Source organism: Mastacembelus armatus, chromosome 8 (genome assembly GCF_900324485.2).
Source record: "Mastacembelus armatus chromosome 8, fMasArm1.2, whole genome shotgun sequence".
Taxonomy (NCBI): Eukaryota; Metazoa; Chordata; class Actinopteri; order Synbranchiformes; family Mastacembelidae; genus Mastacembelus; species Mastacembelus armatus.
The window spans coordinates 11,781,692-11,793,800 of record NC_046640.1 but is presented as its reverse complement, the minus strand read 5'-3'; the positions used below and the strand labels follow the sequence as shown (position 1 = coordinate 11,793,800).

At 43.2% G+C, this 12,109-nt stretch overlaps 1 protein-coding gene and 2 non-coding genes across 3 annotated transcripts; 2 read left to right on the top strand and 1 right to left on the bottom strand.

The window, feature by feature from the left end:
- Nucleotides 1-288: 288 nt before the first annotated feature.
- On the bottom strand, nucleotides 289-7,407 carry lfng (LFNG O-fucosylpeptide 3-beta-N-acetylglucosaminyltransferase). Its single transcript, XM_026325347.1, has 8 exons — nucleotides 6,870-7,407; nucleotides 3,247-3,295; nucleotides 2,916-3,018; nucleotides 2,653-2,806; nucleotides 2,479-2,564; nucleotides 2,165-2,330; nucleotides 1,983-2,068; nucleotides 289-1,882 (listed from the first exon to the last, which is right to left on the bottom strand). The coding sequence occupies exons 1-8, from the start codon at nucleotides 7,284-7,286 to the stop codon at nucleotides 1,816-1,818; spliced, it is 1,128 nt and encodes a 375-aa protein (XP_026181132.1). The 5' UTR covers nucleotides 7,287-7,407; the 3' UTR covers nucleotides 289-1,815.
- A 2,757-nt stretch (nucleotides 7,408-10,164) lies between these two features.
- On the top strand, nucleotides 10,165-10,236 carry trnac-gca (transfer RNA cysteine (anticodon GCA)). Its single transcript has one exon. It is a non-coding gene; the product is annotated as a tRNA-Cys (tRNA).
- Nucleotides 10,237-10,738: 502 nt separating this feature from the next.
- On the top strand, nucleotides 10,739-10,810 carry trnac-gca (transfer RNA cysteine (anticodon GCA)). The gene has a single exon. It is a non-coding gene; the product is annotated as a tRNA-Cys (tRNA).
- Nucleotides 10,811-12,109: the final 1,299 nt, after the last annotated feature.

The window sequence follows — 12,109 nt, the reverse complement described above, 5'->3', positions numbered from 1 at the left end:
TATAATTACAGTAGCATTAAATATAGCATCAAATCAAAGTACTCAAGTTAAGTGATTATCAATTATCTCAAACTTTTTCTAAAGTGTTTCCTCTGAAAGTCAGAAAGGTAGAGGTATGAAGTGAATTTTCTTCCTGTTTCCACTTTAACACTTTGCGACTCTAGTTTTTCTTGCTACTAGATTTTCTATTTGACCAAATGTCAATGCCACTAACACACCAACTTAAAACAGATTATTTTGAACATTGACTTAAAGAGTCAAATAAAAAACAGGAGCGTATATGCAACGTTTCTCAGTGGTTATGCACTTTTATTCAAAGTTTTAGGTCCCACCGTGGGTCCCATGGTAGTTAATACCAGGATCAGCTCATAATCCCTGAGAAGCCAGTGTTGGGAATGAACTGTTCGAACCCTCCAGATACTGGAGAATAAACACCACAGTCATTTAGTCACACAGGTCAAAGCAGTACAAAAAAACAAATCACGGTCACGTCATTAAAAGCATATGTAAACCACAGAGGAAATTACATTCTAAACATATACAATCGCTACTCATTTAAACAAAAGGCACAGTACACAATACTGTAATCAAGATGTACAGCGCAACCCAATATGGGTGAGAGACGACACAGAGGGAACAAACGCCTCCATGTGGAAACACTGAAGTTGCTCTTGTTAAGTTCTCACCTCGCAGGTCTCAACATTCATGTCAATAATAACAGAGCCATTTGTGTGCAAACTATTATAGACTGAGGCTCAGATTACACATGTGCTTATTATTTAGATGCCACTGATTCAAACTGTTTCGGGTTCTCGTCAAATGGCGTTTATCCAGATATAAAGTTGGTAATTCTCCACTGTCGAACCTTCAGAGGCGAGCATCTTCTCAGAAGCAACATCAGCGCATTGGATCAGCTGTGCAATATTCAAACACAAAAATATATATTTCAAAGCAATTCCAAAGTTGATTGTAACCCCGAATCAAAATCTCTTCTACTCATTACTTTTCCCTGATTGTAACAAATGCAATGAGAGATTTTAAATACATACGAATGAATAGATATTGAGATTTTGAGGGGTTAGTTCTTGTTAGTCTGGAGACAAATCTGAAGCATGGCATTTAAAGACGTAAAATATTTCAAATCACCATAAACATTAACAAGGTAAAAGTGCTTTTTCCTGATATACCACAGATTAGGTCACCGATGGATGTATTTGGAAATGTGCCTGTTGCCAGTAAAATGTTTCTGGGAGAAATAACACTGTTAACTTAAAAACACAACGAATCTTCATATTACAGGGTTTGTCCGGAGTCATCTCAGTTACAGCATCTAAACAAGTATGCCTGGAGAAGCCAATTAATTGTGTTAAAATCCGTAAAGCCTACAAATGTAGACCTGAATGGTGTTTTTTTTTTTTTTTGCATTTTTAAAAGCTAAAACAGAAAAATGTTAATGTAAAGCTGGCAAGAAGGCTTGAGTATATGACAATACATTCTATGAGAATTGCAAATACATTTACAAGCAAGATATACATTACAAAGCTCAACTGATTGCCTGCAAAGCTTAACGCTGAAAGCGACTTCCTGCCGAGACCCGGAGTCCTCCGCTCAGGCATTATGGAGCAAGGTCACGGCTCTAGACAGGAAGAAATAGTCCCGGAGCGGGCCGCACAGCAGCCCAGTAAAACTATTAAAGACTGCTCTCACTGCAGCAAGAATACAGCAGCCACACAGTCTGATACCGAACACTGGTCCCCACTAGCCTTTCAGATACCGAGGCACGACGGGGACGAGGATGAGAAAGGAGCAGTCGCCCTAGAAGGCAACCTGAGGGGGACACCATGGGGTGTCTGGGTACAGGAGACAGTGCACAGACTTGAACCTGGAAGAATAAGAAAATGAGGGTTAGAGTTGGATCTGTGAAAAGTTGAGGTGAAACTGAGACTAAATGTGTCTCTGCATTAAATACAAACATCTCTCACCTTGATGGATCCTCCTCCACTGAAAAGGCTCCTTTCAAATTGATGATGTTGCTTTTGTTTTCAAACATCCCATAACTGAGGGTGATCTGGAAGAAGAATTACAGAAAAAAACATGATCAAAATAGATCAAACGCTTCTCCCACACTGATTCATAGCATCTATAATTAACCTGAGGCTCTCACCTGCTTATGGATCTCAGACCTCGACACCTGTTGCAGGTTCTCCAGGTGGGAGTGGAACAGGTTGCTGCGGGTAAGAGGGACCCCCAGAACTGACTCGACGATGTAGCCGATGGTGCAGTCGTCAGGCAGACGGATTTTCTCCGCTGTGTTCATGAAATGGCCACCACTGAAAACACGAAAAATATATAGACGCTCGATCAGAATGGATAAAACACACCTACAGTGCATCATAGCGCGCCTATAACCTGGATATGTTAGACTACAGTAAGGAGGAATATGGACTCATATATACTGAATAGAATTCTGAATCCTACCTGGCCCAAGGGCTCATCTTCAGTGCCAGACCACGACTCACGCAGAAGCCTGCTCCACCAGTAGCAAACCAGAAGTTAACTGGTTTCTGTGAGAGGACACATAAAAGTATGTTTATACCCAGTATTATCTGACATATGGCTGAAATACTGTGTTTTCTTTTCTTTCCTACTTACCATCTTATTATCTCCCAGCCTCTCAGTGGCCTCTATGGGCCGGTCCAGACTGGGTTTACCGATGTACAAGTCCTGAGTGTGAGGGTACTGAGACAGGTGCTTCACCAGAGTCCGAACATTCACGTAGTTGTCATCATCAACGTGACAGAACCACCTAAGAAGCAGCAAGAAATATTGTTATATTCCAATAAATTCATACTCATTTAAAAAAAAAAAAAAAAAAAAAAAATCACTACTTAAATTCAAATGTAAGCCAAACATACTTTTTCCCCGACTCTATGAACTTGTCATATTCCACCGCCATCTTACAAGACAGAGCTTGTCGGCTATGAGCTGCAGAGCAGTTGGTGTTGACTGCATGACTTCCTGGAAACGATGAAAGAAAGACAAGGCTGTTAGTTAAAGATGACACCACTAATGGATGTTCTATGTATTTTTAGACCATCTTTGAAGAAAGCGAGTTCACAGTAGAATTTTTATGGCTTTTAAAACATAATTGGGTTTCTCATAATCTCATTCAGAGCTGGGCCTTTTACTCTGATGAGACAATGCACATCTCTGTTCCCAACATGAAATTCCCTTCATAGAACTTACCAGTTTTCTTCTTTAGCTCCTCGTCTTCTCCGTCTGTGAAGATGTAAGTCTGTGAACAAACAGGGAAAATCACAGATGAGCGGTCACGCTCTTTAAAACCACCAAATCAAAACCACTTTGGCTGATCGCACGATCACATTATGAAGCCTGGTGTGATTAGCATCAATCATCATGTCTTTTATGCAGTGGATAACACGCCGGGTTAAACAGCCCTCTGCTCTAATAAAGACCTTTTGTCCTGCATTTCACTCTCTCCATGGCAACTCTGCCATCACCCCGAAGCATCCCAGACATAGAACAAAGGGTGAGGCAGACTGTCCGCCCCCACACACACCCCATTCATGTATCCCATCCCCTGGCCGAGCCCCTGCACTCTGCTGGACCTGCTTCTGAGCTTTACCATGTTAAATACACTGTAGCAAAAAATCTGACACAGCTGTCTTTGTCCTGACTGCTGTATGATTGACTCAGAAGGTTAAAATAATCAGACCAAAAGACTACAGGCACTTAAATGTAGCAGTTAGTCATAAAAGGAGTTAAGAACAAAGGGCAGCGTACAGGAACACGCTTTACAGGAGCAGGGGGAGATCAGACTCCTTTTTATGATAGCTCACACTGAGCAGGTGCAAGCTCGTGAATAGTGATGATGAAAAGGCCGCCGGCCCCGGGCTTTTGTAACCGCCAGTGGTCTGTTTACTCTTTACCTGAGGTGAGGCAGCACCTGCCGAACATCACACTACCTTATCTACGCCACGTGTCTCTACACGCCGGGTCGTGGTGCGTTAACCCCCACTGACAGGCTGCTGTTTGTCAGCTGTAACCCACGATTTGTGACCTGTGTCTACAAACAGGCCTCTGACTTTACTGCCATCAAAAGACACATCTTTCTCCTCCAGTTTTCTTTCTGCACAGAAAGCGCTGCCCAAACTGTTTATGGAACAAACACCGAGCAGATGTGGCTTGATGCTAAAGCCATGGAAGTGTATTTGTTTAAAGAAGGGTGGTGGTTCCACTGGTGAAGGGATCAGAGGCTGGCACTGTTTGCTTTAAAGCCCATTGAATAGACAGCCTAATCACCGAGGCAGCTGCCGGAGCTGCCAGGGCACTGACAGAAAGGGAGGGAGGAGCGAGAGAGGAGTGAGGTGGAATCTCACTGCTGATTAGTGAGCCCAGGACCGTGTGTGGCCATTCACCCCCACTTCACCCCCTATCCTGCCTCCTCCTCCCCTCACCGGGGCCACGTACACGGCCACAGCCTCTTGAATAGAACAATGCTGTGAGTTTTCATGCTGGGTAAAGTCTCCACTGGGTAAATTCTAAATATGCTCGCCTGCATTTGCATACAGCTGCAGGAGTTAAGTAAAGAGAAACCTCCCACGCAAGGGTGTTTTTTTTTTTTTTTTTTTTTTTTGAGTCTTTGCCTCTTAACTGAAACATAAAAGAACAGTTACTTTCAGAGAATACTAATTTATAGCAGAGAAAAGGAAAGAAAACATGACTATATGTGAAGTAGGGATGAAAGGCAAGAGGGCATGGAGTGAGGAGACGAGGGAGATGAGAGCAAACAGTGGGGGGGGGGCTGCACTCCTGACCACAGGAAGGCCTGGCACGGCCCTGTCTGAGCTGAACGTGGTGCCTGGCTGGCTGTCTCCAGCTGCACGGGAAGGAAGGGCATCAGACTCCCCTCCTTCCATCAACCACCTCCACCCTGACTCCTTCCCCCCTTCTGTGCCAGACATTCAAAGCGTTTTTTATCAGGACAAATGATTTGTACACCAGCTCACAGAAGGGCTGGAGTGATTGCAACAGGGACAAAGCGTTGTAAAAGATAAGGCAAACTGAATGTGTGCAAAAAAAAAAAAAAAAACTTCTAAAATAACAGGCACAGATATTTATCACCAGGCTATCTTGTTGAATGACTGGCTATTCATTGGGCAGCCATTTAATTCACTCAGGCCACACCAGGCTGAGCAGTTTTTCTAAATCTTAAATTCTCATTGTTGGAGTGCTGGCTAATAATTATTGGATTTGTCATTTGTTAACTGGAAAATGTAGATTTTTTTTTTATTCCTGTGACTCCAAGATTGAGAAAGTCATAGGTGCTATTGTGTCAACACAGCTACCACAGAGCTAATCTCCATTCATGTAAAGAGCAGCAGATAACAACTGCATCTGCATATAAAGTAAAACAATCTCACTTTGAGCAGAGAAGTAACGGCACTGACAGAAACACAAAGCCTACTAATATCTACTGGCTTGTGCAGAAGTTATACTTTTGTCCCTTGTGTGTGCAGTTTCGAGAAGTGATCCAAACTGCCCAGATGTTCATCAGCTGAGCGTGAGAATCAAACCTGAACGCGCAGGATGGCCATACGCGCATGGTGGGAACTCAGAGCATCATATGGCTGGCATTAAGGCCACCCCTTTGTTCTGTCTCTCCCAACCACCTGGCACCCTTCTTCCAGGAACTCCCTCTTGCATTGTGGCGTTCAGTCTGTCCTTTTTGTCCACACAACCACCCACCAGCTGCCTGCCTGTAAGCCCTGCTGTTAACTCTGTTGGCTGGGTTAACTAACATCATCCAGTACAGTAATTACAACCAATTAGCACAATCAATTGAGGTATGAGCAGACAGCAGAAGAGCCTGGTTTGCACATTAGCTATGTAGGTAATGCTGCTTGAGTGACTGTGACAGCCTATAATTAGACCATTACAATTGTCCTGACATCAAACTCATGGAGAGCTTGACATAAAACACACAAAGTTTGAAGCAAGAGTGTGTAACAACACTTGAGGCGCTTTAAAAAGCACATGTGGCACCTCTAGGTGCAGGGGAAAATCACTTTGACTAGTCACTGTTTTCCACACTATAGCTGTGTGTGTGTTTTTGTGCATCGCCTATCCTCTGAAGGAGCTTGGTTCTCAAGGCCACATTTTCATACTAAGCGTGCTACTTCCCAGCACAAGCTTGCCTATAGCTGCGCCCCATTGTCCCAGACATCCCCTTAACGAAGCCCCCGCTTTCCCATCCCTCCAGTAAGCTTGACCCAGACTCAGCTCCCACGTTCCCATGGAGAGCGGGGACACAAGGGGCTGGGAAAGCTTTTCTTCCCCCTTCAGAAAGACGCTTTGTTAGTCCTGGAAGGGGGACAGCACTGGAGTCGGTGCTGTGAAGCATCCATTGCACCCAGGGCATTCACAGGGACACCCAGAAAGAGAAGGGATAATAGAGAGTGGGGAGAGAGGGGGGCTGAGAGAGAGAGAGAGAGAGAGAGAGAGAGAGAGAGAGACCCAAATCTGTTCCCTCTGTTCTCAGGGACATCACTCAGAGGAGAATAAAAAGTGACAGAGCAGAGGAAATGCAGCTTTGGGCCGTGTGGCGTTTTCAGTGTGTCATCTGGTGACAAGGGGAACAATACTGTACTGTAAAGCAGCCATCAAACAGGCATCACCTGCATGTGTACACTGGATTATTGTTCAGCTCCACAGACTTAACAACAGTATCAGCCTGCGATCAAGCAGATCATACCCTAGAACCTTCATGTTCATCTTCCACATGCACCTCGCTTGGTAAAGAGCATCCCAGACGTTAAAACATCATTGATATCAGGTTTGCACTTTACCTGCTGCATGTTCCTTGAGATCCATGTGTCCAGAAGCAGATTCAGTCTGGATTGGTGAAACTTCTTGGTGGTCTTCACAGCGATGAAGATGTCATCCGCGCTGATGTCCTCAGCTGGAGGTGGGTCAGCGGCGGATGCAGAGGAGCGTGTGGGCTTCTCTGCCTCTCTGCGCCCTCGGGTTAGTTTGGTGAAGTAAGACGACAATCCTTTCTTAACCTGCGCGCTCCCGGGTTGTGCGTCCGCCTCCGTTCCCTGCGCCGCGTCTTGGAGAAGAGAGCGCGTCCCGGTGTTCTCTGTGTCCGTCTCCGCGTCCACCTGAACCCGGTGATGCTGCACAGCGACCAGGAGCAGCAGCAGGCAGAGACATGCTGTGCTGGCTACAGAGATAGCTGTCTTCTTTCCATTATTTTTCAACATGATTAAAAACCTAAAAACGACTAAATACTATAAAGCGGCGCAACGAATCCCCGCTGCAAAGTCCATATGGTATTTTTTCTCAACACAACACGAAAGGTTAAAACGCAGGTCCACTAAGGTGCGCAGCTTATTGGCAAATGAGTTATTTGTTACGAGGAAATATATAAGCTTCTAAGGTGGCCACGCCTCGAGGGAGGTCCTTGAAAGCCAGCGACGCAGAAGTGGGGCGTGGCTATAGTGCTTCGTGAGTTCGTGTGTGTGCGGACGCGTGTGTCTTTAGCAGGTAAGTGCACCTGAAGAAGATCTGCGTTCACCAGTCTTAAACTTTTATCTTCCAAATGTAACATTTGTTTTTTCCAATGTGAAACTGTTTAAACTCACTTAGTGTGAGTCTCTATTCATAATCACTGACCTTGTGAGGACTCTTAAAAACTGTTGGCCATTCCTGAGCTCTTGTTGTTCCCATCCTGGCTCTCATGACAGAGTGCAGTCTGCCAGGAAAGAGGAGTTAGACTGAAATGCAGCTGGTGGAGCCCCAGAAAACACCCAACTCCCAGCAGCCAACACATATAGTTTAGTATCAAACAAATACCTGGTTAAAAATATCTTTGGTGTAAGAGTAGTACAAAAATGACCTTTGGCTTTTGTTGCACTGCATGTAAACCTGAGAATTTCTTGTTTATGGTTCAACTTTGGGACGAACTCTATATAGAAATCAGTACCTTTTCCACTGCAGGTGTTCTGTTTAATGCCGGGACATACTGGACATAAGTTACTTCTCTGTTTTGTTGATTCTGACAAGACCTTTTGTTCACTTTTTCACTTTATGCACAGAAAGGCCTTTTTAAAGCAACTGTAAGAAACCAGGCAAAGGGGGTTGTCTCTGTGGCCTTCATTCTTCTTCAGTCAACCAAGTCTTTCTACTGGGCTTGCCGGGCATTTGTCCCACGTTGGAAACTCTTTTTAGGCCTTTGGACTTCTGAAAACTGTCGGTTGTTTAAATGGCAAGTGAAAGAGTAACGTTCTCCATTTGTATTAGCTCCTACCCTCCTTTCAGTTCACTGTGTATTTCAACCTCGTGCTCCCTCTAGAAAAACATTTATTTGTCTTTTGAGGTCGGCTCCCTCGTCTTTGACCCTTCAGCATTCAATATTACTGTTAAAGTCCACTGAGGTTAAATCCAGCTTCTTCAAACACACCCACTTCTTCACCTGGTGAGTCCAGAGCACCAGCTGAGTCAGCTCCTCCTAACTTTATAAATGACTCTCATTCCTACAAAAAAGGCTGGCACCGTTATTACTTTATTTCTCTGCCTGGAGCTATGTGAACATTTTGGCTTGTGAACATACTGGTTATTTTGTTATAAGGCAAAAATAAATAAATAAATCCTGCTGCTAACCATTTACAGACCGTCGTGGTCATCTACAGCTTTTGTTGACAACTTCACTGAACTGTTATCTCAACAGATTTTGACTATCTTGTCATAACTCACAATTATAACATTCACTATGATAATCCCAAGGACCAAACTGACAAGGATTTCTGTGGTCAGATACTTTGCACATGAAAGGCTCCTACACACTATCAATGAGAGGATCTATGCATAAATCAGATTTCATTTCTGATGAGTTATTCAGAAAGAGCAATATGGTTGATTTATTTATTTATGTATTTGTGCAACCATACCCCTTTGTTTCATAACAGCTTGGACTCCTCTACATTGTACAGACCTGCTTATTGTTACCAGAAACTAGATATTCACTGGAGACCCTTCTGGTTTATATTTCCACTGTGAGCTCAGTAAATTCTAAAAGCTGTTGACATGTTTGAGTTATTTCCATATCATGATGTGAATTTTAAGAGTTAGGAAGTCGCTGATTGCATGACCTAAAAATGCCTCTGAAAGGTCCTTTGTTTGAAGTAAAAGGCCAAATTTGAGACACCCTGCTGGGAAATCCAATGGGAGGTCCAGCAAACAAAGAAAGACATTGAGTCATTGAGTCATGGAGGGACTTATGTCCTTGCTCAGACTCTTTCTCATTTCAGTTTAGAAAATGTGTGAGCCACTGTAGAGGTGGTGTGAATAATTTGATTTGTTTGTCTTTGTAATCACAGGACATTATCACCATGTCAGAGTTAGTTGACTTTAGATTTTTTGGCAGATGTTTCAGTAGCAATAAGGTCTATGTTCATTTCCTTGGTCAGATAAACAGGCTTGCAACTCTGAGCAGATTCAACGAAGAGAGGAAAGTCATGGCTAGTGGCTGTCTTAGTTTAAAGTGGTCCCCCTTCCTAATAGTTCCCCTCTTTACTCTTCTCTCCATAACCAGGAAAACACAAGCTATTTACATAACTGTTCAGATCTGCTTGTCACCCCCTACTCTCACCCTACTCTGTTAACCTAATGCTTCCCAGCACCTGTTGTTCTGCAACTTCAAATGACTGACACATTACTCTAGTCTAGTCTAGTCCAGTCCTTACAAGGGTGGCTCCAAACTGAGAAAATGCATGACAGCCTCATTTATGAATAATGCAGGAGATTGGCATGGCTTCCCATTTGTTGTCTTTTTTCTCACCAGTGTTACACAGGCTTCATGTTGTGAAACAAGAAGAGATGCAGGGATATGATCTGTGTGTGTATTATGGTGGAAGAATAGGGCTGTGGAATCTGATACTGTGGAAATCACAGGGCGGTCTGATGTGTCCGACTCATGGGATGGCAGCAAGAGAGGCTCTGGTGGGAAACTACTGGGTTACACTTGGGCACTGTTATGTGTGTTTTTTCTTAAACTTATATAATTTCTCTTTATTTGTACAGGAGATCAATGAAAGCCAATATCTGGAAATAAAAGAAAAAGCTCACATATCCTTCAGATAAGGGGGTATAGCTCAGGGGTAGAGCATTTGACTGCAGATCAAGAGGTCTCTGGTTCAAATCCAGATGCCCCCTTCACTTATACAGGAGTGATTTAATTGCAAAGAAGATTATTAGGTAAACTGTGACATCACAAGAAATATGTGATGAACACACTGAAATGTAATTAATATATATTCTTTGGAAACAACAACTGATCATGGTGAGAGTTGATGTTCACAATAAAACAAAGGTTATCCAGTCCATCTTGTTAAGATACAATTTACTGATAATCTCTGTAGCAGTTGCTAGTTTTATAAAATACTTCTGCGTTTGCCCTTTGCCATTCTTTCATTTATACCACAGGTGGCCATTTGACCACAGGTAAAAGGGGTATCACCCTTCAGAGAGTCCTGTTACTTGATCTGTTTAGAAATAACCAAACCTCTGTGACCTGCTCACTTCCTGAGCCTCTGGACTTTGTGGTATCTCCCAGTGGGCTGAAAGGAAACATCCACACATCAAAAACATCTTCACGTTTTAAGTTCATAAATTGAACTTCACCTGTTCATTAGAAACTTTTACAAATTTATCACCAGGGGGTATAGCTCAGTGGTAGAGCATTTGACTGCAGATCAAGAGGTCTCCGGTTCGAATCCGGATGCCCCCTTTTCTTTATATGCAAGTGATTTCAGTATAAAGGAAACAGCATGCATCAGTGTGTCATAAAAACATGTGGGGAAAAGATGTATTAAGTCTTGCTGTTTATTTGTACGCAGTGGTACATCAAAAAGGCTCAAATATTTCTGAGCTGCCTGATGTGCTTTATCCTAACATTCTCCACTGATGCTGCCATACCTCACTGACAGCAATGACAGATGGTCAATCATCTCTCCAATATTCTACATCTGTTCCTATTTAGGATTGTAATGAGAGGCCTATTAGCAAATAGAAAGATTAATCACCCACACTCTGCAAGATTAGAGCCTTTTTCTTGTTGTTTTTATGACTCATGAGAGTTTCAGTTCATGTTTTTGTAATGCAGAGAGGCAAAGTTCAGGCATGGCTTATTGTTTACCAGGAGTGGGCTCTGCTGGGAGCAGGGTGATATACAGCAACATGAGAGGCTAGACAAATTAGGGAGCCATGACAATGAAAAGCAGATGTGACGGTAGGGCAGCTAAATTACTTTACTGCCATGAGAAAACAGTGAGAGATAATGTAGAAAGTGCTCGCTAATTGTGGAAGACGCTCTGGTAATTGGTCAATCATACGATTCTTAATATTTCCCCTTTTCTCAGCAAATGTAAACATCAAATTGTTAAAAAAGTTTTAATTTATATGTGATCTCATTATTTGTCCAGCTCTCAATCTAGTATTTAGATAATCTGTTAATTGCTATTAAACTCAGAGACTGGTGGTCAGTGGACTCCATATTATAGGATGAAGTTTAATAAGGCCAAGCAGGGGTTTGCCACATGGCATATAACATACCACCTGTCAGGAAATCCTCCATCATTATGGATCCCACAAACATGCACATAAACACACACACACACACACACACACACACGCACACACACGCACACACACACACACACAACACACACACACCTTATTTGCAAACTGTCTGTCCTGGTCAGTGAGGGAATCTGTTCCGTTGGTTACTGGGATTAATTTCTGGCACCAGTCCTGGCCCAGCTCCAGCTGAGGAACAAGAGCACCTTCCATCCCACAGAGCAGCAGTTTATCCCTTGTGGTGTGTCCAACTAGGCCGATCCTCTCATATTAAATAGATTAGTGGAGGCCTTGTTCTACTGCTACAACTAGTGAAAAGAATAGGAACAACCTTGTCTATTACAGAATTTCAAACAGTAGGAGTGGTCTTATGAAATACTGAATTGTAAATAAGTATTTCGGCAGACCAGAGTCAGAAACATGGTTCTTGGCTGCCCTTGGGTGAGTATCA